Raw genomic sequence first — 24,214 nt, forward strand, 5'->3', positions numbered from 1 at the left:
GCCACCATTTCTTGGGGGTGTGTGTGTGTACGTGTGTCCGTGGGCCCCTCTAATAAGTAGGAAATTGTTAAGTGCTTTGTGTGCTGTTAATGTTTGCATCTCATTTCGTATAGTCAGAATAGTTCTGCTCTTACGTGCTTCCCTCTTTCCCCATTATTATTAATAAATACCCCAATTGTTAAATGATTTCAGCTCGTCGCGTCGATTCTTTCATTGACTGAGCATTTCTTGTGTTGGTTGTTAGAAAGCCGTTGGTTTGCCGTAAAAGGGGGACATTTGTACCGACGGTTCTCGGCGATTATGCCGCTCGGAATCATGCACGGGACAGGACTCGCTTAAGTGGCTTGTTCTGTCGAGGGTGGAATATCCCGGTAGTTGGATCACGTGGGTACTTAGGTAAATTGAAGATTAGCAATCGACCCTACCCCACGTGGTCTGCCCATTGGCGTATTTCGGTTCTTGCACAAGGACCCGTTGGCCTCGGAGTTATCCGGCCGGCGATCTATATTCCGGGTGATCGGTCGGGCCGACTCGACTTGCGGCTCCGTCAGAGCGGTGGCTCGTGGCCGACCCCCGGCACCGTAACAATATGTATATACACACACACGCACACGTCACAGATCCGGGGTTTGAGGCTTGCCACGAGGGGAAGCCCTCGGGTCCCTGCCGAACACCCAGTCCTGAGGTTGACAGACACAGATAACTCCTCACACTGGCAGGTTGCTGGGCAACCACAAACGCCAATTGGCACAGCCATTCCAGGCAGGGTTACACTACTTCGCATGATACCTTACCTGTGGACGACTGGCTAATTAGGATCAGTGCCCTCAGCGCACACTTGGATTAATGCCGAGCGTTTGCCGTGAGTGTACCCTGGCTGACAAAGCAAATTATTGGGGTAGAACGGCCCGTCCAACCCTACTTGTGCACTGCATCGGACCAATAAAGGAAAAGACAACCGAGACAGATTGGATATAGCAACAAACAATAATTTATTACAAACACAAGGAAGCAATCATTTAAAATCAAGTATTTATTAACAAGAAAGCAAAAAGGCACACAAGAGCAGATTTTAACCGTAACATGTATTCTACTTCTATCTTAAAAAAAAAAGACTTTGCCATCATTCACTCAAGGGTGTAGAATAAAACTTCTTCTTTCGGCTGCTCCCGTTAGGGGTCGCCACAGCGGACCATCCGTTATGATCCGCATAGTGATTTGGCACAGGTTTTACGCCGGATGCCCTTCCTGGCGCAACCCTGGTCGCCTCTTACGACACAGGGATATGGTACACCTATTCTAACCTGGGCATACACTGGTACTCACTTCGCCGACCTCGGAAGGATGACAGGCTGAGTCAACTTCCTGGTGTGTATTAATTCAAGCGGCCAACGGGGCTTGAACTCAGGACCTTTTGGATCCCAAGCCGTTACCCTAACCACTATGCCAACACCAGCCTTGGGGGTGTAGAATAAAACAAGGGCTTGAAAATAAAATAAAAGTAATGTTTGGAGAAAAGGAAAAGAGTCTTTCCTTCTTTCCCTCACCGCACACAAATATACAGGAGAATGCAGAGGAAAATGGATGGAGAAGGTGGGAAGTGGTGATGTGAAGCGATGGGAACACACAGCTGCGTCCCAGACGTGCCCACACCCAGTCGGCGAGTCCTCTCTGGTCCCTTAGATATGCAAGCTGGATGTGCGACTCGCCCTCTGACTCAGATTCTTCCTCCTCAGGCCCCCATCGATGAGGTGCCGCCGTTCACCCTCCTCGTCCTTTGTGACTGACAGGATCGAGAGCGCACGGTGGCACTCATGGAAGGAGTTCTTTTTCCACAGAAGCTTGAAACCACTGCTCATGAAACCTTGCTTTCTTTACTCTCAAATGTTTTTGTTCCCTGCCTCATGAGCCTTCTCAATCTTTTTTGTCTTCTGCTTATGAAGTACCAACTGAGGATGAAGGTGTGGAGGTTGAAAGAGGCGACAGTGAAGGAAGCATTAAAAGAGAGGCTGAGTATGGTTGAGGATGATGTGGTTGAGCTTGAAAGTGGTTGGATGTCAATGAAAGATAGTCTATTGGGAGCCGTTGGTGAGGTATGTGGATGGACAAAAGGACCACCGAGGCACTCGGAAACATGGTGGTGGGGTGATGAAGTTGGAAAGACGATTGAAGAGAAGAGGAAGAAGTTCAAGGAATGGCAAAAGGCAAAGGGTATGGTTGAAGAAGAGGCAGCGCATGAAAGTTATAAGGTACCCAAGAAGGCTGCAAAGAAAGAGGTAGCAAAGGCGCAGGAGGCCGAAAGGAAAATGTTTGGAGAACGCTTGGATTCGGAAGAGGGTAAGAGAGCGGTATTCAGGATTGCAAAGCAGATAGCGAGAGAGAGAGGTTTGATGTGACGGGGGTGAGTTGCTTGAAGGATGAAGTGGGACAAATCGTTGTGGACTCAGGTTGAATTAAAGGAAGATGGAAGAGATATATGGAAAGGCTGTTGAATGTCGAAAATGAATGGGATAGCAACATCGAGAGTAACCCAGTTTTAGGACCAGCAGAGAAGATAACTGAGAAGGAAGTTGAGGAAGCTATAAGAGCAATGAAGAGTAGAAAAGCAGGAGGGCCGACGGGAGTTGTGGGAGATATGTTGAAGGCAGCGGGAAGTTGGGGTGTGAAGAGAATGATAGAGATCTGTAATCTGGTGGTGAAAGAAGGCCTCATTCCAGTGGATTGGGAACTGAGTACTCTTGTCCCTCTGTCCAAGGGGAAAGGTGACCCTCTGGACCAGCGTTTCTCAACCTTTTTACCCTTGTGGAACCCTTGAAATAGTTTTCATGTCTCAGGGGATCCCTGCATAAAAATTATTGTATACCATTATTAATATCTAGCTCTTTTATTTTTTTATCGTAGTTCACGTGGTAAATATAATGTTTTTTTTTTTTCGGATACCTGGTTTAAGGAAAAAATAACCCCCTTTTTGTCAAATTTATTGGCAATGAAAAAAAAACATTCTGCTCATTTATGAGACCTCACACTGAGGTTTTAATTCACAAAGAAAACTTTTTTAAATCAAAAAAAAAAACACACCTCATGTAACTTGATAAACAAAACTTAAACAAATAAAGCTGAAGCAATAAAGTTAAATAGAAGAACTAACAGACAGACAGAGACAGAGACTGAGACTGAGACTGAGACTCTTCACGACTTCACGCTAGGAAGCACAGAGAAGATAGATGGACACCATGCATGCGTCCCGTACTTGAGTCAGTCACTCAATGATACACGAATCCGCCGCGTACAGGACGTCCACTAACCAGTGAGGGCGGTTTCACACTGGCGCCATATAGACATCGTTAAATACATTCCCTATGGTTGTTATAATTGTAAATAATATGAGGTTGAAGCCTCTATTATAATAACCAAGGAGTTTCCAACAATATGCCGTACGTGTCTAGTAAAATTACAAATATTAAATCAAACAAAAACTACTCAAAAATACATTAGCCTATTTATTACTGTTTCTCACGGAACCCCAAGCAACCTCTTGCGGAACCCCGGTTGAGGAACACTGCTCTGGACTGTGGCTCCTATAGAGCAATAAAGTTATTGGAGCATGGAATGAAGGATTGGAAAGGGTGTTGGAGAAGAGGATAAGGAAGAAGGTAAAGATTGACGAAATGCAGTTTGGATTTATACCAGGAAGAGGAACGACAGATGCAATTTTTATTGTGAGGCAGTTGCAGGAGAAGTACATGGAGAAGAGGAAGAAGTTGTTTTTTTGGGTTTGTTGATCTGGAGAAAGCATTTAATGGGGTTCCACGTGAAGTAATGACATGGGCATTGAGGAAGTTAGGAGTGGAGGAATGGTTGATCAGAGTAGTGATGGCAATGTATGAGAGAGCGCGCACAGCTGTAAGGACGAAGGATGGGAACAGTGGTGAGTTTGAAGTGAAGGTGGGAGTGCACCAGGGGTCGGTACTAAGTCCACTTCTATTTGTAGTTGTGATGGAGGTGCTGGCTTGGAGGGTAAAGGAGGGTTTACCGTGGGAGCTGCTGTATGCAGATGATCTGGCGTTGATTGCAGAGAGTATGGATGGACTGAAGGAGAAGATGAACAAGTGGAAGGAATGTATGGAGGCAAAAGGTTTGAAGTTGAATATCAGAAAGACGAAGGTGATTGCAAGTGGTAAAGCATGTGGTGAGGTGGAAAGGACTGGGAAGTGGCCGTGTGCTGTGTGCAGGAAGGGTGTCGGAGTGAACTCCATTCAATGTACAATGTGTGCTGAATGGGTTCATTGAAAATGTAGTGGTGTGAGAGGGTCATAAACAAGTGTGGCAGCTACATTCGAGTGTAAGGTGTGCATAGAGGGAGCTGCAGATGAAGGAATTGTTGAGTTGGATCTTGGAGATGGTGTGAAGCTGGAAGGTGTGAAAACATTTTGCTATCTCGGAGACATGCCGAATGGAGAAGGTGGATCAGACTCTTCGACGGTTGCTAGAGTGAGGTGTGCATGGAAGAAGTTTCGGGAACTGAGGGGCGTGCTGACGAAGAGGGGAGTGTCGTAGAAGCTGAAGGGAAAGGTGCATGCTACATGTGTGAGGAGTACGATGATTTATGAGAGTGAGACATGGGTACTGAACATGGAGCAGCAACAAAGGCTGGAAAGGGTGGAAATGCAAATGGTTCGGTGGATGTGTGGAGTATCGTTGAGAGAGAGGAAGACAAAGGATGACTTGTGGAAGATGATGGGAATAGAGTCTGTGATGGATGTTGTGAAGAGAAACAGGTTGAGATGGTTGGGTCATGTGTTGAAGGATGAAAGTGACTGGCTGAGAGGAGTGTTGGAAATGAGTGCAGTTGGAAGTGGAGGACGGGGAAGACCGAGAAAAACTTGGTTAAAGGTGGTGGAAGAAGAAATCTGGGTAAGGCGATTAATAAGGGGAGATGCAGAAAATAGGGTAAAGTGGAGGACATTGTCATGGGGCTCGCAAGGCTAACCCCTGCTTGAGAAGGGAAAATGGCCTTTGAATGCTTGTGTGTGTGTGTGTGTGTGTGTGTGTGTGTGTGTGTGTGTGTGTGTGTGTGTGTGTGTGTGTGTGTGTGTGTGTGTGTGTGTGTGTGTGTGTGTGTGTGTGTGTGTGTGTGTGTGTGTGTGTGTCCCCGCACCCCCCAATATCATCTCTGGATTATGGAGTAGTACCGTGCTCCACCATTATACAGTACTCTATGGTGGAGCAGCAATGCATCCACAAGTGGTCGCACCAAGGATGGCAATTATACAGGCACATACAGTGAACTCTCCAATATTGTGGTGGTTAAGTTCCTGAAAAATGGTGCGCTAGTTAAAACCACGATTGTGGATCGAATTAAAACGGCGAAATATAAAACTTTAAAAACCTTCCGAACGGCTTGACAGATCGAGGGGAAACTTCACCCACATGTTCCCCAAACTTTGGGGATACCAGAGTATTAACGTATATTTAATAGGACACATGGTCTGGCAGCCATGTTGGATTGAACGAAAATCTTAAAAAAAAAATCCTTTCTCTTGAACCGCTTCATCGATCGACATGAAGCGTCACAAATATGATCTAGTAGTCATGTGGAATATGTTTTAAATTCCAACCTCATCGGACATTGTCTGGCAGCCAGAATTGTTTAATTTTTAGGTCATCTCTACTGAGATGACCTAATAAAGCCAGACCAAATGTCTGTCCGTCCGTCCGTCAACAATTTTTCTTTCCGATCTTGATGAAACTTAGTATGTGGGTAGAGGTCGATGAGTGTTCCACAACGATATAACTTTTGTCCGGGTTCAAGGTTAGGGTCAAGGTCACGAGGTCACGTAAGTTATAAAAACCGCCATTTTCAAAACCTATCTAGTCTGCCATTCTACAAGATATTCGGCAACTGTTTATTGATTATAGTAAAAAATATTATCTTGTATCTAACCAGACATATTTTTGAATTTCCGTCCCGTTTGGCCGCCACGTAACCTGGAAGTTGGTCAAAAACACCTCCCGGTACAAAGAAAACTTTTTACTTCCGATCTTGATGAAATTTGGTATGTGGGTCGAGGTCGATGAGTGATACCCAACGACATATTTTTTCCCTGATTCGAAGTCAAGGTCACGCACGAGGTCACGAAAGTTGTGAAAGTCGCCATTTTCAAAACCTCTGTAGTCTGTCATTTTAGGAGATATCTGGCAACGGTTCATCGATTATGATAGTAAAAAACATTATAGAGATGACCGTCACCCCCACACGGGGGTAATTTTTTGAATCTGGGTTCAGGGATTTCAATCAAACTTGGTACAAGTATGTATCTTGATGTCATAATGTAGGGCTGTAGGCAGAGGCATATCTGTGACGTCACAACGTCGAAGAGTGCCCTTTTAGTTTCCTATATTTTTATACTATTTATTACTTTAATTTCCTGCTGCACGATACCGCCATTTGTGTTCATTACCTCTCGTTTGTAGCACCATCTCGGCAAACTTATCGAATTTGCTTCAAAAGGATGTGAGTACCTTTGGTGGCATTGCTATGCATCATTTTGTCAGTCTTTGGTTGCACTGCCAGTTCCCTTACGGTTTCTTCACAAATATGGCTGATTTTTGTTGAAGGAAATGTTCCTCTTCTTACTACTCATCTGTTAAATATGGGATTCTTGCATATTGGTGGGATACTGGTGGGTTTATCTCACAAATCAGAGTTTCAAAACGAAGCATGTCATTCATCTTGATCCGTGATGTTGATCAGACGTAACGTTTTATTTCTCAAAGCTTTGCCAGGAAACACCAGTGGAGCAAATTCTCTTGTCAGAAGTGGTTCTTATTTTGGACATGCTGTACTCATGCAAACTGTTTTGTGTTTTCTTTATCGATTTGGGCTTTTGAGGCTGAAACCATGTGGTCTAACTTAGCATGTCCTTGAAGCTCATGCTCACGTCCTACATCTAATTATTAGCTCGCCTGTTCGAAGAACAGAGAGCATAGCGATACCCCCGGCATGAGCGTCAGCGTGAGCATGAAAATGTTAAAATTTTTGGTGCAAGTTATTTTTTCATTTCTAATGTTTTTATCTATCACACTATTTTTTTATACGCCCAATATATATATATATATATATATATATATATATATATATATATATATATATATATATATATATATATATATATATATATATATATATATATATATATATATATCGGGGCGTATAATGTGATACCGGTCGTCCGTCCGTCCGTCCGTCTCTGTCTGTCTGTCTGTACGACCGTCCGTCCGTTCGTCCGTTCGTCCATCCGTTCCTGTCCGCACTCTAACTCCCAAAGTTTTCAACTTTCACATTTCATATTTAGTACATAGGTGCAGACTGTGGAGCCGGTCTGTCGCGACATACATTCGTCATCTAAAGTGGTTGCCATGGCAACCAGGATGCTGTTTCCATCCGTTCCTGTCTGCACTCTAACTCCCAAAGTTTTCAACTTTCACGTTTCATATTTGGTACATAGGTACAGACTGTGTAGACGGTGTGTCGTGACATACGTTCGTCATCTAAAGTGGTTGCCATGGCCACCAGGATGCTGTTTTCCATCCGTTCCTGTAGTGGGGCAACTTAGCATAACAATTGTGCATTTTGTGAGGAAAGCACCAAATTTGGCACACTAGTGGCCTATCATATTATGAATAGATTTGGATATTAGGCCATCTCAAAATTTTTGATGACAGTGGAAAATGGCTGCCATAGCCATCAGCGGCTGAATTTGAGATGGCCCAATATCCAAATCTGTTCATAATATGATCGGCTACTAGTGTGCTAAATTTGGTGCTTTCCTCACAAAATGCACAATTGTTATGCTATATTTAGCTAAGTTGCCCCACTACTGTCCACGCTCTCACTCCCAAAGTTTTCAACTTTCACGTTTCATATTTGGTACATAGGTACAGACTGTGTAGACGGTGTGTCGTGACATACGTTCGTCATCTAAAGTGGTTGCCATGGCAACCAGGATGCTGTTTTCCATCCGTTCCTGTAGTGGGGCAACTTAGCATAACAATTGTGCATTTTGTGAGGAAAGCACCAAATTTGGCACACTAGTAGCCTATCATATTATGAATAGATTTGGATATTGGGCCATCTCAAAATTTTTGATGACAGTGGAAAATGGCTGCCACAGCCATCAGCGGCTGAATTTGAGATGGCCCAATATCCAAATCTGTTCATAATATGATCGGCTACTAGTGTGCTAAATTTGGTGCTTTCCTCACAAAATGCACAATTGTTATGCTATATTTAGCTAAGTTGCCCCACTACTGTCCGCGCTCTCACTCCCAAAGTTTTCAACTTTCACGTTTCATGTTTGGTACATAGGTATAGACTGTGGAGATGGTGTGTCATGACATACGTTCGTCATCTAAAGTGGTTGCCATGGCAACCAGGATGCTGTTTTCCATGTCGTAGCACAATTCTGTATATACCTTCTTGCCCGGGCGTATATTGTACTCACTTGCGCTCTTGTTACTGATTACAATATACAAATACATATATTGCTTTAAAATTATTTTTATTCATCCATTAGTCATGAGACATTCGGAAATTAACAGGTCTTCAATAACAGCTGGTTCTATTTGTCTCTGTCACAGGACAGCAGGCCTGTTTGATTCGGGGATGCTGGTTAACATTCAGCAGCCAATTCTGAGGAATGAAGATACGGTGCTGGTGAGTCCCCTTTTGCTTCCTGTTCCTCACTGTCTTGACCCTCTTGTAATTCATGTTTTCAAACTCACTGTAATGAGTTGGCATCATAATCCATCCATAATTATGATGTGAATCTGGTTAACCATTTGCAACACAACAGGGAAGATTGAGGCTTGGTTCGTTTGTCTCGCATATGTTGTCTTTGACAGACATCGTGCAAAACTTTGGGATGAGTACTTGTCTTTAACCTTTGTACTTCGTTTTAATCTCTTGTATTTTCGATGCATACTTTAAAAAACATTTTTTACAGATTGAGGCACATATAAATGCTGATTGACAGAGGGAGACATTGACACACCTGTGGAGAAGTTCACATAAAGGGAAAGATAGAAAAGTGGGGAAGTAACTAACACACAGACAGAACATTTCGACACACCAAGGATCCAAGTGGGTGGGTGAATGAGTGAGTATACAGAGAATATTGAGGCAAACAGTCAGTGTGGAAAAATATGGACAGGAGCAGTTTGTCAATGATGATCATATAATATCAGGAATAACAATTGGAGATGACATGCATGCCTGGTGTTGGCTTAATGGTTAAGGTGGTGGGCTTGGGATCCGAGGATCCTGAGTTCAAATCCCACTGGGCTGTTGAATTAATACCAGGTGGGGTTGACTCTACCTGTCATCCTTCCAAGGTCGGCAAAATGAGTGCCAGCTTGCTTGTATCCTATGTCGGAGTGGCGACCCGTCCAGTATTGTGCTCAATAGCCAAGGAGACTACTTCGGTAATACCAACACTCTGTACAGAGTATGGTTCCAATGGATGGATGACGTGTGTCTGCTTGCCATTTTGAATTAGTCGAGAGAAGAATGTGATTTGATGCAATTGGGGAGGCGAGTCCATCATGGAAAGATAATGGTGGAAGGGAGCACTTTGCCTGGATTTGGGTATGGTAAGAAGAATTGGGTTACTAGTTGAGCCACTGTGGCCTGGTCGTGCTCATGAGAAACAAGTAGCTGAAAAGACAGATGTAGCAAGGCCATAAATGAGGGGATAGAAAACTGCGAGGCCACCAGCCTGTCTGTGATTGCAGATGAGCAAGCCTTGTACGTCAACCTCCTGCAGTCCATCACAGAGGTGGAATTGTTGCTTCCTTTGAATTTGCACTTTGAACCAGATCAAAATGTGTTTAGCCAAATGTGGGCGTTCACATTATGTGTTTGGATGCAATCGGGGAGGCGATTCCATCGCCAAGAGATAATGGTCGAGGGGAGCACTTCGGTTGTATTTAGGTATGGTAAGAAGAATTCTATCACCATTATCCATCATGGATCGATCTCCATTTCCATAGAGTCCATCAGCATAATATTTTGCGGGTAAATAAATTTGAATGTATTCGTACATCCATCGTCATTGTGAGTTTGAGAAACTCCCAGTAGGGCTCTATGTCCAGTGATGTATTTACAAATGGATGCAGGTTTTGATTGCTCGACAGTCGAATGATGTAATATTCGGCGCAACCAATCAAGCGGAATGCGAAACAGTGGTGGCAAAAGCTTCAACTTGAAAAAGAAAAAGCAACTGGTGTATTCACTCATCAGCAGAATGGTCTACAAAGATCTCACTACTCAAATTGTTCAATTTGATTTGCCAAGAGTCGGTTTTATTTGGTCACAGAAAATGCTTTGCTTGGCTTGCATATTCGTATCTGATGACAATCTGTGTGCTATTAACAACTGTTTGAGTGAGACAGATCATGTCTGACATACTGTATGTTGTAAGTGCAGAAGAGGTGTGCATTATGTGCTCGATAACGGGTCATAACGAGACTCGGTACAGCGCATATCTCTACCAGGCTGAACATTTCACGTTTTCTATCCCACTGGTAGGCTGGATTTTAACGAACATCGAATCGGCTTGTTCTTGTCACTTTCCCAACTCGTCCACCAAGTTTTGTCATCCATCCATAACTTTTTACGATATCGTGCTACGTATATATCTCGGTGGTGAAGAATCGCTTAAATATGCTTGTATCCGGATCCGAATCTTCACCAAAATCTAATTAATTCGTCCTCGTCTCACATCCAATCTGTCCACCGAGTGTCATCCGAATCCGTCCATGACTTTGACATATCCTGCTCACAGGCAAACAGGGATGAAAACAGAACCTCTGTCCACCTTCAGTGGTGGAGGTAATTAAGTTACTCGTTTAACACCTGACATGGTTTTGTGGCCATGTCCTGTAAATGTGAAGGGAAGTTGGATATGCTTTATTTTATGGGTTTTGAAGGTTAAGTTATGTTTACATGGTTGAGCATGCTCTCTATTGCACATGACATTTGATACTTTGCCTGAATTTAGCAAGGGTCTTATTTGTTCCTGCTGTCCCCCTTTCCTCTCACTTCCTCACCTGAAGATGGAACCAAACCAAGGGGACTTGAGTACTCTAGCAAATGTTGTGACGTCATTGGCCACTTTGAGCAAGGGGAAGGATGATAGCCAGGCCTCTGCTGTCACATCAGACCTCTCGGGCCTTGATTCTCTAAGTAATGGTGATGCCTCTTTCGGTGAGGTCTTGCCTGTGGAACAGACAGCCAATGAAATCACACGGTATGTTCATGGTTTGCCATTGCATTTTGCTCTGAATTGAATGCAAAGAGAGTAGCTTTGTCCATGTTTCTGAATATCTGGGCCTGGTTGATGAAGTTTTGATGAGTCTGTTTAAAACAGTGTTAGCATCTAAGCAGACCCAGCCAGTGTGGCCAGTGAGCCAACACCAGATGGCAGCAAAGTGTTGGAGCATTAAACATCCACACAAACGTGTTTCAGTACTCGCTTTGCTTGATGTATCGACCGTCGCTGTAATCCCTCGAGAACATTGTACTCTCACGAGGTGTGAGCAAGAAGAGAGATTTTCTTTTGTGCATTGTGTTTTGGACAGAGAATTGTGACATGAAAGGAAGGTGGCATTATTTTTCATGATTATCGTCAACATGCATGCATACATTCATGATTGTTGGGTGGTCTCTAGACTACCGTTATTCTCAGGTTTTCCGTCTGTCTGTATGTATGTAATGGACAGCTCTGGAGGCCAGAGGAGTCAACCGATTTTGATGAAACTTCACTGGTAGGTTAATACCAGGATCTAGTTGTATGCTTTTGAGCACCGTTGCTATGGACGCCACCGTTGCCGAGCAACGGGACTTTGAATTTTTTTTTAAATCCGAAAAATATTTATAGATATATATTTTTTCGAAAATCAAAAATCTGCTTCCGCACTTTTATGCGCACTATAATCAACCTCTTTGTCAAAATATTTCAGCCCGATCCGTCAAAAACTGTATGACTAGTATGCAATTATATAGCGACCACCCATGTCGCCTACCGGCTTGTTCCCAATATTTTCTATCATCATCAGATGTGGTGGTGTAATGATTAGAGCATCCACTCTGTCTGGGAGGTCGGTGGTTCGAACCATGGCCGAGTCAAACAAAAGACAAAAAATGGTACATGCTGCTTCCTTGCTTGATGCTCAGTATTTAAAAAGATAGAGCATGGACAAGCAACGCTGATAAGACAATGGCAATTCACCCAGTATAACCTTTGCCAAGAAATTGCTTCGGTATCACTGACTCTGAAAAGAGGATTGCATCGAATCAAATCCTTGACACACTGCTCCTGTCCTCCATATTTTCCACACTTGCTCTGTTTGCCTTCATGTTGCTTGCAATCTCACCCACTCAGTTCCTTGGTTATACTTATTTCCTTCGCCAAAGGAAAGGGTATTGCGTTTGGGTCTGTTTGTTACTTGGGCAAAAAAAATATTTTTTGACAAGTATGTCGATCGCCTGTTTGTGTGCGCTCGTGCGTGTGTTTGTCTGTCTGTTCGCCTCCAGCCCAAACCGCTCAACCGATCGTTGTGAAATTTTCAGAGATTAATGTCAACGACCCTGCGACGGTCCTGCATTGAAGTTTCGTAAAATTCGGTCGACCAAAAAGGTCTACATCGGCCAATAGGCCAATTTGAGCCAAATTTTCTAAAATCCTCAATTTTCATCCGATTGACTTGAAATTTGAACAGGGTTTGCAAATCAGGTCCCTGAATACAACCATCTATTATTTCTGTGGTCACCATCGGCAAAAAGGTCAACATAGGCTAGATTTCTAAAATCCTCAATTTTAATCCAATCGACTTGAAATTTGAAGCACATTTGCATATCAGGTCACCGAATTCAACCACCTATTAATTTTGAGGTAAACATAGACCAAAAGGTCAAAATAGACCAAAACACTAATTTGTGCCAAATTCTCTAAAATCCTCAATTTTCATCCGATTGACTTGAAATTTGAAGAGCATTTTCACGTCGGGTCACTGAATTCAACTACCATTTATTTTTAAGGTCAAAAGGTCAACACAGGCCAATTTTCTTAAATTAATAGATAGGGCCAAAAACTAAATATATCACTATATCTCAAAAAGTTATGGATTAGTTATGACAAAACAAGGTGGATGAGTTGAATAGGTGGCAAGAACAAGCGGATTAGATTTTGGTTCGGATCCAGCCCATCAGTGGGACACAAAATGTGAACTGTTCCACATGGCAGAGGTATGCACTCTACGGAGTGCCATTCTACTTTGTGCTGTTTTGCCAAGTTGTCACTCCACGAGTGATTTTTATTTATTTATTTATTTTCTCCCCATTTGTTTGTTTGTTTTTCCGAACATAACTTTTAGGTTTTTCTCTGCAACAGCTTGATGGTTTGAAACAAAACTTTCACCGTAGGAGCAACTACTCATGTACAATGTTTTGATCATAGTTATGACGTCATAGGTCACGTGATGTGGCAGCCATGTTGGAAAACCGGAAAAACTTTGGACCTCTGAAACCGCACCAAAGAAAAAATTGAAACGTGGCACAAGGCGAGTACTCATGGGGAATAAGTGTGATGTTCTGATGGTCATAGGTGCCTTCGTTATGATGTCATAATTGCATCTGTAGAATGCTACGTCTGATCAGTATGAAAACTTTTGAGGGTCATCTTGGAAAAAAATGGTCCACAGAAAAAAAGATTGATGACATCATCGGTCATGTGATTTGGTGTGATCTTCAAAAAAAAATTTGTTAAAAAATATAAAAAAAAACCTTCAAGAATCTCAATTGGCTGAACAGACGAGGCAAAATTTTACACGTGTGACCGCCCATCCATGAGGAACAAAAGGTTCACACATATAATATCATAGGTCACATGGTTTGGCAGCCATATTGGATTTACCCTAAAACCCACAAAAATATTCTACCTCAGAACGGCTGTGCAGATCGAGGGGAAACTTCACACAAATGTTCCCCAAGTCATGGGTGTACAAGTTTGTTCAGGAATAATTTATAGGTCACATGGCTTGGCAGCCATATTGGATTAAAGAAAATTAAATAATGTTTTCTCTGGAACCGCTTGATTAATCGACGTGAAACTTCACATTTATGATCTAGTATTGATGGTGAATACACGTTTTAAATTTCAACTTTATTGGTTGCATGGTCTGGCAGCCAAAATTGTCATTTTTTGATATGGGGTTTTTTTTTTTTTTTTTGAATAATGCTCACTTGGCTGTGCTTGGTTTGAGGGTATAGGAGTAGCACCTGAAATGTGAATCCTATCTTGGTTCCTCCTGATCACTTCATCTTTGCTTTGTTGCTTGTTTGGGTTCCTTCTGTTTACTCCAATGCAGAATTGTACCTATTTGGTCTCCCATTTGATTTGAATTGAAGCCTGGTGTTGGTGCAGTGGTTAGGGCAGCGGTTTGGGATCCAAAAGGTCCTGAGTTCAAGCCCCGTTGGGCCACTGAATTAATACACCAGGGGGTTGACTAGCCTGTCATCCTTCCGAGGTCGGCGAAATGAGTACCAGTGTACTGGGCCGGTGTATACCCCGGTTAAAATCGGTGTATCAGATCCCTGTGTCACAAGAGGCGACCAGGGTTGCGTCAGGAAGGGCATCCGGTGGAAAACATGTGCCAAATCACTATGCGGATCATATGGATGATCCGCTGTGGCGACGCCTAACTGGAGCAGCCGAAAGAAGAAGAAGAGGATTTGATTTGAATTGAATTTATTTTAATCTCATTCTGAATTCAATTGAATAATTATCAAAAAACGTCATGGGTCAGGGTCAGGTGTCCGATCAAAACAGGATTTCATCAAAATGGGACGTCTTGGTACCCAGTCATTACTGCCAGCAGTTATAAAGTGGCAGTTCTAATTATGTCTCTTTAATTACGTAACACACCAGTACACAAAAGCCACACAAAATACACCACACAAAACAAGTTGTGGTGAGGGTCTGCAATCTCTGATTGCTCTTTTTCTTGTTCTATCTTTGTGTTTGTGGCTCCCCACTCTTCTGTCATTCTCCACATACAAACTCTTCCATGACTGTGTCAATGTCTCCCCTCTGTCATTCAACGCTTCCATGTGCCTCGATCTTTTATGCTTCTAAAATACAAGGCCAAAATGAAGTGCAAAGGTTAAAGAGTAAAGTGTAAAGACAAATACTCAAAAACTAAGTGCAAAGGTCAACATACAATGCCTATCGAAAGTATAACTCCCTTTCAAAATTTTCACCTTTTGTTTCCTTATAGCCTGGAATTAAATTGCATTAAATCAGACTTTTCCCACCTATATTTACACATCGTAATCCAAAACCTCAAAGTGAAAAACAATTTCTACAAATATCAGAAAATTAATCAAAAATGCAAAACGAGAATATCTTGGTTGGATAAGTGTCCACCCCCTGAGTTAATACTTGGTGAAAGCACCTTTGACAGCAATTACAACTAAGAGACTGTTGGGATAGGTCTCTACCAACTTTGCACATCATGCTTGGGCAATATTTGTCCATTCTTCTGCACAAAACCGTTCAAGCTCAGTAAAGTTGCATGGGGAGCGTTTATGCACAGCAATCTTAAAGTGATGCCACAGATTTTTGATTGGATTTAGGTCGGGACTCTGACTGGGCCACTCAAGGACATTTATCTTTTTGGTGCTTAGCCACTCCAGTGTAGCTTTGGCTGTGTGTTTTGGGTCATTATCATGCTGAAAGGTGAACTTCCGTCCCAATTTCCGCTTTCTTGCAGAAGGCAACGGGTTTTCCTGTAGGATTTTTCTGTTTTGCTCCCTCAATTTTCCCTTCTATCCTGACAAGTGCCCCAGTCCCTGCTGATGAGAAACATCCCCATAACATGATGCCGCCAACACCATGCTTCACAGTAGGGATGGTGTTATTTGGGTGATGTGCTGTGTTGAGTTTGCGCCAAACGTAATATTTTGCATTTCAGCCAAAAAGTTCCATCTTGGTTTCGTCAGACCACAAAACTTTTTGCCACATGGCTTCAGAATCTCCGGAGTGTGTTTTGTATACTTCAAACGGGACCTCAAGGTGGCCTTTTTGAGTAATGGCTTCCTACTTGCCATCCTTCCATCGAGGCCAGACTTGTGGAGTGCTTGGGATATTGTCACGTGCACACAGTGACCAGTCTTTGCCATATAGGCATGTAGCTCTTTCAAAGTTGCCATTGGCCTCTTGGTGGCATCTCTGATCAGTCTCCTCCTTGCTTGGTCATCCAGTTTGGAGGAACGGCCTGATCTCGGCAGGGTCTTGGTGGTACCATACACCTTACACTTCTTAATGATTCTCTTGATTCTGCTCCAAGGGATCTTCAAGGCCTTTGAAATATTTTTATTCCCATCCCTTGATATGTGCCTTTCCACAACTTTATCCTGGAGGTCTTTTGACAGCTCCTTCGTGCTCATGATTGAGCCTTTGCTGTGAAATGCACTACCCAGCAGAGGAAACTGACAGGAACAGCTGATTTTGTTTTGAAATAATCAGAATCACAACAATTTGGGAAGAGGCCAATTAACTTGGTGTGTAATGTTGAAGGTGATCGGTTTCCTGAGCCTGAGAAGGTGAAGGTGACCACATACCTGAGCTAAGGCCAAAAAAAAAAACATTTGTTTCCTATTGCATGGCCAAAAACAATTTGGTTGGGAGGTAGGGAATTTTTTTTTTTTTGACAATTTTTTTTGCCATGAGTACATTCATATAACTAGATTAAAAATGTTTATTTTCCTTGGTGGTAGTGGTGGTGGTAGTGGGGTAGTAGTGGTATGGTGGTGGTATGGTGGTGGTTGTGGTAGTGGCATGGTTGTGGTTGTGTGGTGGTGATGGTGGTGGTGGTGGTACACTCGGCTTGCTAAAATGCACTTTATTCTGTCTTGAATTTCTCTACATATTTAACAGTGCATGCATGCTGAAAATATGCATGGTTTATATATATATATATATATATATATATATATATATATATATATATATATATATATATATATATATATATATATATATATATATATATATATATATAGTCGTAGTTCATGAACTGGTCATCATTTGCGTTTCAGGGTCAAAATATTCTTTTTTTCAGTTTTCTCTGTGTTGAGAGCCATCACCAAGCTTCATGCACTTGTGTGAAAAAAAAATAGCAAAAACCACTAATTAACGGCGAATATGGTATTTTTAATTATGAACTTTAATGGATAATGCATTACAAGGAAAACACATTTTCGCGTTTATCTCTAATTCACCCTTTCTGAGTAAATTGGATGTGGATCAGTTATCCTTTGGCCGTTTTGGACAATTCAAGTGCCAAATTAATCCTGAGAATCTGCTCGATACATAACGATGTAAAGATATTTACTAGATCTCTTTTAGGAGTTTGTACATATTGGTCAGGGTTTGCTGAATAATAACGAGTTGAATAAGCAATTTTGCATCATGCAACAGCAAGTCCCAAGTGTTGCTCACCTAAAAAATAACAAAATAGATTAGATTAAAGCTTATTGATTGAAATAAATTCAGTTTATTCCAAACTTGACTCACCACATCCACCGCCTCCGCCACATCTGCCGCCTCCACCTGTTTACTCCACCCCTGACTTGTATCACTTATTTGCCTGTTACACAAAAACTATTGCATATTTTTTATTTCTGTTTTTTCCACATTAAACGAGACAACATTACCTTTCTTCTCATACTAGGATATCTAGATATCTGTGGTTTTTCTGCTCTGTAGTTAAAAAGGAAAGTGGATGTTTTGAAAAACATGCAACAACTCCTACTTTTTAGATTAACCAGTTCATGAACTACGACTATATATATAGATATATATATATATATATATATATATATATATATATATATATATATATATATATATATATATATATATATATATATATATATATATATTAACAGCAAGTCTATTGCATTTTTGCAAGTCTATTGCACTACCACCACTGCCACCACCACACCACTGCCACCACCACACCACCCACCACCACACCACCAAATCACCATCACCACTGTCACCACCATCACCACCACAATAGGTGAAACTAACCATGAAAAGACTGATCCACAAAGCAGTCCTCGTGCGCGTTTGACTCGGGTGCCGCCATTTTGAAACTCTCACTGACGTAACACGGGGGATTCAAAATGGTGGCGCCCGAGTCAAACGCGCTCGAGTCCAAATTGTCAACAAAAATCGTAGGGTCGCATCTCAAAGCAATGGGTCACTAGGAAACCGGAAACAAACTCCTTTTTAGGTCATCTCTACCGAGATGACCTAATAAAGCCGGACCAAATGTCCGTCCGTACGTCCGTCCGTCAACAATTTTTCTTTCCTATCTTGATGAAACTTAGTATGTGGGTAGAAGTCGATGAGTGTTGCACAATGATATAACTCTTGTCCGGGTTCATGGTTAGGGTCAAGGTCACGAGGTCACGTCAGTTATAAAAATCGCCATTTTCAAAACCTATCGAGTCTGCCATTCTACAAGATATTCGGCAACTGTTTATTGATTATGATCGTAAAAAAATATTATATTGTATCTAACTTGACAGATTTTTGAATTTCCTTCCTGTTTGATCGTCACGTGATCTGGAAGATGGCCGAAAACGCCGATGCGATTCGCAAAGAAGGAAGGAAGGATTTCGACCAATCGTCTCTCAGCCTGGTATCCGACCCCAATTTTTCTTTTTTGTAACGTTGACCGTCCACGAGATCGTGTCAAGTTTCCTAGTTTCCTGAGTTGCCAGCGTTGTCTGAACGGTCAAGTAAGGCCTGAGTTATTTTATAACTTGGTTTACGGATCCGCCGACGGTATATTTGCTGAAATGAAATATAAATATTGTTGCGAATTCGCGCCCGCCGGCGTGCGATCGGCCACGTAACTCGAATCGCGACCGCGTCGCCCATTCACACACGGTGCCTCATCCACACACGGCGTGCTGGGAAGCACGCACCTCGGCACACTCGCAACCACACCACTCACACACGGGGGCGCACTCACACCTTTCACCACACACACCGGGACAATCACGCTGGGGATTAGTGCCACCACAAGGGGTTCCGGGGCCTGTATACCCCCCAAGCTGCACGTGCACCTGTCCACAGCACTCGTCCCCTCAAACTCGCTTGACACGACTGAACCCACCTGGTCGTGATCAGCTTCAAGGGAGAATAACGTCTCCCTCCTTTCCCGAAGGAGGCCATCCAGCTGCTTGCACCGGGTCCCAACACGTTCTGCGAGCTCGCCCCCATTATCCTCCACTACCTCTGTGTGTGTGTGCTCGTCTTTAACCCCGTCTTTATCGTGCGGTCTCTTCTCTACTTTTTCTGTCTCCCGCGTCTCAATACAATTTCTGTCCATCTGAGTCGTTCTTCCTCTCTGAGCCCCATTAGCTGTTCGTTCTCCCTCCGGAGCTTTTCAATCTCCGCTGACTCCAATCTTGCTCTCCGTTTTAGTTGTTCAATTTCAAACTCACATTGTTCTTGTTTTCATTTTCCAATCTATTCGTTTCTTTCAATTGGCTCATTTCCTTCCTGTGTTTCATTCGCTGTTCTCTCACTACTCTTCCTTGTTTCCTCTTCTGTCCTTCCTTCTCCAGTTTCATGGTTTGCTTCATTTGGTTAATCTCCTTTTTGTGTTTCATTTGTTGCTGTCTCATTACTCTTCCTTGTTTCCTCTCCTGTCCTTCCTTCTCCAGTTTCGTGGTTTTCTTAATTTGGTTAATTTCCCTTTTGTGTTTCATTCGCTGTTCTTTGTCTATCTCCTCGCACTCCAGCCTCACCTTTTCTTTCAATTGGTCAATCTCAAATTCATGTTCTTTTTGTTTTTTATCCCATTGTTCCTCTCGTTCGTCCCTCTCCAATCTTGTTGTCTCCCTCAATTGTCTGATTTCTTCTTCCTGTCTCATTCATTCTTCCTTCATTACTCTTTCTTGCATCTCATTCTTTAATCTGGCCGTCGCCTCCAGCTGTTCGATCTGTCCAGTGTGTTTCCTTAACGTTTCATTCTCTGCTGTCGTTCTTTCTTCTCTCAACATCTTCAGTTCGTTTTGTACTTCCCTCTCTCTGTTTAGGTGTTTCTGTAACTCAGAAGCTTTCTTTTCTAATTCTTTTGTCATCTCCACACACTCCGACCTTGCTTTGGCTTCTAACTGTTCTTCCGGCTTGCCCTCATGGTTTTCTACCCGTCTTCCCAGTTCCTCTGTCTCCGTTTTTACCTCCAGTCCCAGATTATCAACTCTCTTCGTCATGTCTTGAAGTCTTTTCTCACACTCCACCATTACGACCTTCAATCCCTCCTTTGTCTCCTCCTGGCTTTCTTTTAATTTTTCTATTGCCTTATTTCTATTCTATTGCCTTATCTATATTCTAATATTGTTACCTCGTGTCTCGTCTGACACGTTTCGGTCTCCCCGTTTAATTTTTCCCTCTGTGTCACCGTTAATGTTTCCGTCGTTGTTACCTCCACGTGTCTCACCCAACGCATCTCCCGAATTATTTTGCCCTCACCCGCCTCCATTGCAGGCCTGACAGCCGTTTCACTCCCCTCCAGCTCGTTCGCTCCAGCATGTGGCGCCGCCATCATGCCCGCCGGCAGGCATCGCCCCACGCGCTGCATTTCACCCCACAGTATTTGCGTATTTGCCTCCATTAGTTGCGCATTTGTATCCATTTTGCTTGTGTTTGTATCCATTTTGTTTTTTATTCCTTTTATTTCGTTTTTCATTTCTTTTGTGGTTTTTTGTCTTTTGTGTTTGTATCCATCTTTCCGTTCATGCCTTTTAATTCGTTTTTCATTTCATTTGTGTTTGTATCCATCTTTCCGTTCATGCCTTTTATTTCGTTTCCCATTTGCTGCATGGTCACGTTTACTCCCGCCAGCATGGCGCATAGCTGGGCCATGTCGGGTACACTCGGCTGAGCCGATTCGGCAAGGATCGGGGGGTTTTGGCGGAGAGGGGGAGGGGAGGTGTCATACACCGCGGCCGCCGCCACGCCCATTTCGGGCTCTGGGTTCAGTTGGGGGGGGAAATTGTTCCTGCATCACTATGGGAATGACCTACACGGGGATTTCATCCTGGACCATGGATTCTACACATTCTAAATCCATATCTACCCCCTGCTCCCGCCCGCCTTGAGACTCCATCTTATTTCACGTATGCGATTAATTTAGGTCGCTCGTAATTTGGGGGGGGGGACGGGGGGTCGCCTCGCACACCCCTGGTCCGTTCCCCGTGAATTTAGCTTGGAGGCGGGGTGGATTCCAATCTCACTCCCCGACACCAGTGTTGCGAGTTGGGGGATGGGTTTCGTATCCCACGACCTGACGCCAATGTTGCGAATTCTGGCCCGCCCGGCGTGCGATCGGCCATGTAACTCGAATCGCGACCGCGTCGCCCACCGGACGAACAATTCAGTCGTGACCCTCCTGGGACTACCGCCAGAAACCAGTCACGGGTGGGGGTTTAACCCCACCACCACCCAGTCCGCAGTCTACCCGCACGAAATAGGGTGAATCGCCGAATGTAGATATACCTAAGTACCCACGCGGGTAATCTGCCGAGGGATGGGACCAGGCCACAGGCCGACTCCGGACAATAACCGCTTAAGCGGTTCGTTCCGTATTATAGGGATAACCGAGCGGAGTTATCGTCGGCCTTGACGGTTCCGATTAATTACCGGGTGTTATAAACCCACTACCAATCCCTTACGTGATGCAAGATGGAGATTAAATAAAAGAAAAGACGAAGCGAAACAGGAAAACAGTTCAACAAGCAAGCACTTTATTACACAGTCAAAAAGAAGCAGGGAAAGAGTTAAAAACGAATATAATTATTACTACACTTATACAGTTCTACTTGACCAGACTGGCGACACACACACACATTTACACAAAACCCAAAAGAAATGGAAGTCGCGACTTCCCTGAGCGCGTCGATTCTTTGGCGACCGTAACTCCGAGTCCCTCCGGCGTGGTCCGCGAGCTCGTGCCGCGCGCCTGCACGTGTCGTCCGGACGGACGGACGAATGACGGACGAATGAACAGAACCTCCAACCAGGGACGATCACCACAACTCTCCACAATTCCCCTTCAGGGACAAGGGAACGACATTCTCGTCGACCTTCACGCCCACGCCTTTTGTCGATCGCTTGCACGAACCAAGAGCCTTCAGCCTCCAACTGGGACAAGGGAACAACCAACCAACAACGACTCTTCACTCCAACCTTTTGTAAGGGGCGGCTCCGCCCTTCGCTCCGCCAAGTGCCCCGCCCCGTTCTTGGCTCCTCCTTCCTTCGAGGCGTTTCCAGAAAGCTCTCGAAGGGGGGCGTGCCCCCACTTCGACCGCCTCACGCTGTGCATCCACCAATCGGGAGCGAGCTGCCGCACCCCTCCCCTTCACACCAAGCGTGGTAGTGCGGATTCAGGCAGAAGCATCAGGCGGGGAAATTAGGCAGGAAAACCCCACCAGCGTTGTTGGTTTTTGTTCTTGCACGCGCCCGCACGGTGCTCGTTGAATGGCGAGTGGCAAAGATGTGGTAGCGTAGTTGTGGAAGGTGGCGTCGTGTAGTGAATGGCGTGATCGTTGAGATGTTGGTTGTGGCGATGTTCGTTGTTGTTCTTGCACCAAATTAGCAATAGCCAAAGAAAAACGGCTAACTGAAGCGTCGCAGCCCGAATGGATCACATATATTCCCTCTATACAACGGGTTTGGGCTAACTACACATGAACTTACCGATATATCTTACCTGAGGACTCTTTATGGTGTAATGCGAATTTCCACAACCGTAACAATATAAAACACATTTTTAGCCTTTTATATTTATACATTTTCCGCCGAAGGTGAAAAAGTTTCAAAACCCGAAATGTAAACGTTGGCATTTATTTTCAAAATATAATTTCGTGCGCGCGCGCCAAAATGCCGAGTCATCTTTCACCAAACTGCGCAGTCGAACTGCGCAGTGGAACTGCGCAGTAGTCTTCGGTCATGGCGTCTGAGCAGTGGCCAGCGTGGTTCAGATTGACTGTGGTTTCTGGGGTGAAGGTGATTGTTAAGAAGTATGTCGGCCATATAAATTTGAGTGACTGTATTGGTGATTTAATCACGCAACATCTTGATAACGAATATTCTGGCCGAACGATTGCATCAATTCAGTGTATCAGCAGGGATAATTCGCAGGCTACTCTGGATCGTGCCGATTTTGTTTCCATCGAAAGTTGTACACCGCTGTTCGTATTGAAAGATTTCGGTGCCAAGTACGTCAAAGTTTCCCTGCGAGATGCTGATATTCAGCCTTCAACGGACCAGAAATCAGCGTTTGATGTGCTCATGGGGATGGGGAGATGGTACGATCAGATGCCCGCTGAAAAGTAAGAGCTGGTTATGGCTCTGATTGACCGTTTTGAGCGTGTTTACTCGTCGTAGACACCTTTTTATAAAGCCGGACCAAATGTCCGTCCGTCCGTCAACAATTTTTCTTTCCGATCTTGATGAAACTTAGTATCTGGGTAGAGGTCGATGAGTGTTGCACAACGATATAACTTTTGTCCAGGTTGAAGGTCAGGGTCAAGGTCATGAGGTCACGTAAGTTATAAAAATCGCCATTTTCAAAACCTATCTAGTCTGCCATTCTACAAGATATTCGGCAACTGTTTATTGATTATGATAGTAAAAAAATATTATCTTGCATCTAACTGGACAGATCTTTGAATTTCTGTCCTGTTTGGCTGCCACGTAACCTGGAAGATGGTCAAAAACACCTCCCGATACAAAGAAAACTTTTTACTTCTGATCTTGATGAAATTTGGTATGTGGGTAGAGGTCGATGAGTGATACCCAACGACATTTTTTCCCCGATTCGAGGTGAGGGTCAAGGTCATGAAAGTTGTGAAAGTCGCCATTTTCAAAACCTTTCTCGTCTGTCATTTTAGATGTCTGGCAACGGTTCATCGATTATGATAGTAAAAAAACATTATAGAGATGACCGTCACCCCCACACGGGGGTAATTTTTTTGTTTGGCCTAACCTGTGTCTAAATCATGAAAACCTATATGCTGTCACATTGGAATTGTATTTCACATGCAGGGCGATGTATCGGTGTGTGCACC

At 43.6% G+C, this 24,214-nt stretch overlaps 1 protein-coding gene across 11 annotated transcripts in view; it reads left to right on the forward strand.

Annotated features, from left to right (window-relative positions):
• Positions 1-24,214, forward strand: part of LOC147033197 (nuclear receptor subfamily 2 group C member 2-like) — a 141,618-nt gene that overhangs the window by 36,259 nt on the left and 81,145 nt on the right. For all 11 annotated transcript variants that reach the window (XM_085871334.1, XM_085871332.1, XM_085871325.1 and 8 more), the window contains 2 exons: positions 8,641-8,716; positions 11,116-11,309. In XM_085871334.1, coding sequence (XP_085727460.1) covers positions 8,641-8,716; positions 11,116-11,309 — 270 coding nt within the window. The remainder of the gene's footprint in view (positions 1-8,640; positions 8,717-11,115; positions 11,310-24,214) is intronic.

Source organism: Eptatretus burgeri, chromosome 2 (assembly GCF_056783735.1).
Source record: "Eptatretus burgeri isolate ZD-2024b chromosome 2, Ebu_testis_v1, whole genome shotgun sequence".
Taxonomy (NCBI): Eukaryota; Metazoa; Chordata; class Myxini; order Myxiniformes; family Myxinidae; genus Eptatretus; species Eptatretus burgeri.